At 39.3% G+C, this 6,837-nt stretch overlaps 1 protein-coding gene across 3 annotated transcripts in view; it reads right to left on the bottom strand.

Moving 5' to 3' along the window:
* Positions 1–534: 534 nt before the first annotated feature.
* RNF14 (ring finger protein 14) overlaps positions 535–6,837 on the bottom strand; it is a 63,321-nt gene continuing 57,018 nt past the window's right edge. For all 3 annotated transcript variants that reach the window (XM_073651247.1, XM_073651246.1, XM_073651248.1), the window contains 2 exons: positions 3,678–3,808; positions 535–1,092 (listed from right to left, as the gene is read on the bottom strand). In XM_073651247.1, the coding sequence (XP_073507348.1) occupies positions 1,035–1,092; positions 3,678–3,808 (189 nt within the window). In that variant the 3' untranslated portion in view covers positions 535–1,034. The remainder of the gene's footprint in view (positions 1,093–3,677; positions 3,809–6,837) is intronic.

Raw genomic sequence — 6,837 nt, 5'->3', positions numbered from 1 at the left:
CTACACAAATATAAAAAAAATAAATAGCTTTAATAACAAACAAAACTAGAATACTTTCCCTACTACCAAGTGTATACATGGTACTTTAAGACACTGGGTATATTGGAGCACCATGTCATGTACTGTATAGATAAAAAAGTCTTGTTTTTTTCCATTTCCAGGTTGATCATTTTGATGCCAAGTATGCTTATTTTCGGTATAGATAACTCTGTATTCCTCCCTCCAATCTTTTCATGCTACTCCATGCATTAAGTCATTCCTCACTAAGCAAGGAGCACCATAATAAGATTTTTGCAAGGGAATGAAGCAAATTGTGGAAAAACGATAACAGTACTATTTTAGATTAAAATGTTTTTAAATGGAAGACTGGAGATATGTTTAATGATGTATGTGCAATATCCCTGTACAACAAAGAACTTCTACATTTAATTGGAATTTTACAGATAGCTCTTGAAAGTATCATTTGTGTAATGATTTGGTCTTTTTGACATCCAACATTTTACAGAGGTAAACAATACTAATATTTCAAAAACCAAGTGAGAACAGAACACTTTATTTTTGGCAAATGAAATCACATTGACAGTGATAATTATACTTAAGGCAGTATATTTACGCTTTATTAGATGTTTAAGTGTAACTGCACTTTTACAAAACTTTTGACATGACAAGGAGACATGTTAGAAGTTTGGATTGGTGGTGATTTGGGTCCTGAGGCCCCAAGAAATGTTAAAACAAAGCAGAATCACTGTGCCAAAACCTGCTCTCTTCTTAAATTAAAGATTGAATCAACAGACTTTTTTTTGAGCCCCTCAATAACGTGTGTGATATGTCAGAGGTTTTGTAAAAGTGAAAAGTTAAAACAGTGCTTCAGCAAATAACTATAATTAACAAATATTCTTGCTCGGCTGCATAATATTGATGTGCTCTATGTGTCAATACAAAGAATCAGTACATTCATTGTAATGCTCAATGGTAAACTGGAGAGGAAATCATTAGGAAATATCATGCAGGAACCCTTGCCACAAAGGCACACATCAGTCTTCTAAGTTACCATCAAAAACACCGTCCTCTATTTCCAGGCCCAAGAACAGCCTGCAATTGAAGAAACACAGAAAATTGTTAATATTTTGTAGAGGTAGGCTGTGAAATCACTTTACTAGGCACACAGATTCATTTACAAAATATTATGTCATGTTTATAGATAGACCCCAACCATCCCAGATACAGCGGGAAAGTTCCGGATTTGGATCTCTGCCCCACTGTCATGGGTGGTCTTACGGATGTCCCGCACTGCCATCACACCCTCTCTGACATCTCTTCCTATCCTTATTAAAGCACTGTGAAATGTGAACCCGTCAATGACCTACTGAGCTCATGCTGCGCGCCACAAATCCAGTCTGACCCCAGTTTCCCCTACAGCATCTGCACTCAGGATATGAGAGGTAGCCGTATCTTTGCTCTGCTCTCCCTTAAGAAGACAGAAGTGGCTTATTACCGCTTCTGATTTCTTCTTATTTTCCACAGGCACAAAAGACTTAATGAGCACTATGTACTGAATATACTGACTAGAAGCATCCGCAAAGCCGATGCCTTCCATTAGATAAGGCAATCACATGATTGCAGGTTTTCTGTCTGATATAGCAGACTCAGATCAGCTCTGCCAGCGACTACTTACTCTCTGGCTGTTTTCCCTGTAACTGGATCCTGTAGGGAGCCCCAATTATAGTGGAAAATACACATAATAAAAGGGAAAAAAAATATGTCCGTCAAAAATCTTTTCTGATCTCCTCGGTGCCAAATTATGCCATATTATATGTTTATATTAATATGTCTTTATAGGACTGTAATAACTTGAAGAATTCATTGGACAGGGTATTTAGTGTTAAATGTGAACAGTAAAAAGACCCAAACAGCGGTTTTTCATATTTGAGTCACACACACAAAAAAAAAAAAGACAAAAATAATATTTCTCTCACATAAAACAAGACCTTATACAGCCACTCAGATAAAAAATAAAAAGTTATGGCTACTGAGAGCCAGAAAGAAAACAAAACAAAGATTGGCTGGTCATTAAAGGTGTTTTTCCCTCTTAAAGTTCTGCACATCAGCAGTCTCTGCTTATGGGCTGCAGCGGTGACATCATGTTTGCAGCACTTGTGATTGCAACCACTGATCAACGATGATCCTGGTTTAGTCAACACAAACCGCTGAACTCAGTGATTGGCTGCAGCAGTCACAGTCTCTACAGATATGACATCACCACTTTAGTTTTTAAACAAGCGCTGCCATACATTAGCAGAGATCTGGCACTGAAGCAGGGGAAAAGAGAATAATACTAGTTATATTATTTTTAACATGGGCAGGTTGATGGTGAGCACAATTATGAAAGGGGGGGAAATCTCTTTAAAGAGTTAACTATGAATACATCGCCTTTTAAGATGCCTCTCCTCTATTCAGGGCACATTGTGATGTTCAAAGTTATAGGGTATGTGCCCACGATCAGGCGCCGCTGCGGGTTTGAAGTTGCGTGCTTATGCAGCGTCCAGATGTTACAGCATAGTGGATGGATTTCTAGAAATCCCATGTCCACTATGTGTCTCTGTGCACCTGTGGATCAATCACAGAAACTGACATGCGGCGCGTCTTTCCAGACCGCAGCAAGTCAATTTCTCTTGCGGGTCCGCATGTGGACTTTCCCCATAGATTAACATCAATGAGGAAAGTTCACATGTGGAAAAAAAAATTGCGCTGCTCATTTGCATAATGAGGGCGGAAGTGGTGCAGCTATTCAGCAGCGTCAGGGCCGCAGCGGCTCCGGATCGTGGGCACATACCCACAAAGTGTCTTGACTGGAGGAAAAATGAGGAGATGGCATTAGCATGGACTTGTAAGAACAAAGAACTTAGATTTGAAATATGATGGACACCTCGACCGGCCTCACTATGGTCATTGAGGACAGTCAGGCTCCGCTTGTTCGCATCTATTGATGAATCCCCAGCCTGCTTTCCATAGGACAGTTCATATAATGAACAGTACAATGGAAGGGTTTAGCAGTAGTGTGAATACAGTCTTAAAAGGGATTGTCCATCACTTTCTAATATTTTCTTTATGTGGCCAGCGAATAATGAAATGATAAATGGGTGTGTTGTTAAGAGTGTGACCCATAATTTTGGCATGGTGCCTTAAGCATGCGGCACAATCTTCCCCTATATATCTACTTTGAAACCTGGGAGCTATGTATACACTATAAACATCTGTGTACCTCTTGTGAATGAGCCAGGTTCCCAGGATAGACTCAAGTCAAAACTGCAGAAATGTTCTATAGTTATGTCACTCATCAAGAACAAGTGCGGGACACATCCGTTGTTTCATAGGTAGAGTTATTGAACTCAACATTGATATTCACAGTGACACAGGTGAAAATATATACATTCTGACAAATGCAATGTAATTTTAACAATCAATAATAGTCAAATTGGTCAGGACACTGTCAGCCAACTGGACTAACATAATTTAGCACTATACCATCAATATCTGTCCTGAGACAACCCTTTATCTCAATATTAGTTCTTAAATGTTTACTAGATGAGAACGCCAAGATTTTGTTATGGCAAATGATCCCCTCACCCCCTTTTTGATAACTCAGACATATTACTAAAAGCAAGCTGGATACATACTGATTAAAGCATTCTGAAGCAGAATCATTGTAGTGTTTATATGGGTTTCCTCGAGACAGTGTGCTCATACAGAGCCAGCAAAAGTACAGCTTACACCCAGTGCAAGTCATTTTGTTACAGCCATCAATTTTCTGTGAAGAAAAAATATATGTCAATGACATTCAGAACAGAGAATACCGTCATTGACTAAACTGTTCTAATAATTTTATTTTCTGATTGTTTGTCTTTTTCGATTTTCTTTTCAGGATTATGGATTCACCCAGAGTTGGCAAACTTGAACATAAGAGGTTTGAGCCAGAAAATGTATTTTCTATGCAGTAGAAGGAAGAGGTAGAAGGAAATAAGTTGTTCAAAGCAACAAAAGTATTATCTAGTTATCCTGTGATAACCTGTGGTATTCAGTTATATAAGAGAGATGTTACCTTTCTCTCTGCAGGTTCTAATTTTCAGTATTCACTGAGCTAGCGGGAGGAGTCTAGCTGCTATGAGGTCTCCTATACACACTACATACAGAGAAGAGGAGATCCTGTACCCCCTGGAGCACACCCTCAAAAGCATGAAATACATCATACACCAGTACTGAGCAGTGTAGCTGTGCATATAGCACGGGGGAGAAACAAGAACAGTCTTACTGAGACCAACAGCATTACTGTGTTCTCTCTCTGCCTCTGTCCCCCCAGAGTTGCTCTTCCCATTACTCCCACCACCTAACAACTATAGGTGGGTATTGTAATATGATCCTAAATCCATCTTAAGCAAAGACAGGTTAAAGGGGTGGTCCAGCTCCTAAAATGTATTTTCTAAATATCTATACTTAAACCCTAACCACTTTTGTAATTTGCTTTATTATACAATACCCTACACTTTTCCCTATCTAGCTAACTGCTAAATATATATTTTTTACTGTACTTCATGTGAAGTTTCGTTGAGATGAGTCTCAAATGAGTCTCAAACGTGATGTCACAGGAGGCTGGGGCTGCCTTTCATCCCTACAGATACAGGACATCATCAGGGGGTAGAAGTGCAGTGACTTATTCGTTTCTTGCATTGCCATCCCCTCTGAAGACGTCCTGGATCCTGGGTGACGCTGTTGGAGAGGCGAGTGCAGTGTTGGCACTCCGCTTCTCTCTCCTCCGCTGCTTCTGTAAAGGAAGACATCATCAGGGGGCAGAGAGAGAAGCAGTGAGTGACATCACCACCGCCCTCAAATGAATCGTCATCAGCGGGTGGTGTCACTGCTTCTAAAATGAGAACAATTGGAATTGGGGAAACTTTATAATTTAGTTAACAACTGGCTTACTGATAGGAAACAGAGGATGGTTATCAAACACATTCTAATTGGGTCACAGTTAAGAGTGGGGCAGCACAGGGATAAGTTTTGGACCCTCTTCTTTTTAACATAATTATTAATAACCTTGTAGAAGACATACGAAGGAAAATGTCAGTGTTTGCAGATGATACTAAACTCTACAAGGTAATCAAAACAGAGGAGGATCATTCAATGTTACAGAGGGATTTATATAAGCTGGAGGTGTGGGCTGAGAATTGGCAATTGACGTTTAATGTAGATAACTATAAGGTCAATAAGGTCATGCACTTGAGCAGAGGAAATAAAAGGTACAATTACTATATGTACTAAATGGTAAAACACTGGGTGAAACTATCACTGGAAAAGACTTGGGTGTAAGGGTGGACAGCAAACTCAACTTTAGTTACCACTGCCAGGCTACTGCTGTAAAGGCACATAAACTTGTCAAGATGCATTAAAATAGGTGTAGATGCTTAACACAAGAACATTATGTATATAAGTCTCTAGTCAAGCTGCACAGAAGGCTGTGTAACATGTTGAGCTCTAGTGGATAAGAAGGACATAGCTGAACTTGAGCAGTTACAGAGAAGAGCAAGCAAAGTTATAAATGGAATAGGTGAATTGCCAAGACAGGTTATCAAATTTGGGATTGTTCAGTTTGGAAAAATAAAGGCTTAGGGGCGATCTTAATACAATGTATACATGTTATATATGCTCCATTTAAGAAGCATCCTGTCATCATTATAACAAACTATTAATGCAGTTGAGATAGCTTTGGTGCGTTCTACTGTTTAATTATGTGGCTAATATTATGATATGGTGCTAATAGTAATCAATTTTAATATGCTAAATAGTTTTGGTATCCAAGGCGACTCGTCATATGAGCTCCTATCAGGAGGCGTCATGTCACTATTATAATCAGCCAATCATTGTCGTTGAGACATCTTTGAAGGGGCGTGTCCTGCTATGCAATCATGTTGCGCCATGTCATGATGACATCACTGATGACGAACGAATATCTGATTGGTGAGCGAATGTCAACACTGGTTCTGATTGGTAGCTGGTAAGCATGGTAAGGCTGAAGCTGACACTCCAAGGAAAATTGAACCTATGATAGCGTTTCTTATAACACATAAGGTGTTCTGAATGCTGGTAAGTAGTATTATCGCTTGTGATTGGCTGAGTTTTACCTAAGTCACTTCCTGCAATAAGATCCATGTAATCGCATTGGCTCTAGTATGTAGCACATATACATACTACATACTGTACATGAGGCTTTTTTGGCCGGCCACCATTCTAGCTACAGTCCCATCCCCTGATGACGCCACATCTCTGGTGAAACATGTTGGGGGGGGGGGCATGTGCTCCAGTAAAAACTGTCCTATCTGCCTTGTAATGTTGACACCCCAGGGTGTCACTAAGTGTTATTTTCTCAATCGCCTCTACACTATAATAGAATTGTTTAGGCAATATAGGGACAGAATGTTTCATGTTTGGTATTACCCCACTATTTTAATTTATAATAAAAGTTAAGTTTTAGGACTTGTTAGTAATGGTTCTTGTTGGGTAATCCCAAATTGTAAATAATTGTTATATATAACCCTCTCAAGCCCTTACAAGATGTCCACAAATTGCACATTAATACAATGTACCAAGAAATTTGAATAGAAAGTACAGAGATCTAAAGGTCTTTTTTTCAGATTCACTAAAAAAGCTCAATCAGGGCCTGGATGCCTTTCCTGAAAAATATAATGTTGAAGGTTATGGGTACTAGACTCTGAGCTGATCCAGGGAACTAGTGGCGCTAGGAAGGAGTTTTTCCTCTAATATATGTCAATTAGCATTTGCCTC

Source organism: Phyllobates terribilis, unplaced genomic scaffold (assembly GCF_046119375.1).
Source record: "Phyllobates terribilis strain yellow unplaced genomic scaffold, ASM4611937v1 Scaffold_11__3_contigs__length_659146591, whole genome shotgun sequence".
NCBI classification, from domain to species: Eukaryota; Metazoa; Chordata; class Amphibia; order Anura; family Dendrobatidae; genus Phyllobates; species Phyllobates terribilis.
The sequence above is the reverse complement of the archived record's forward strand: the minus strand, read 5'-3'. Positions and strand labels throughout refer to the sequence as shown.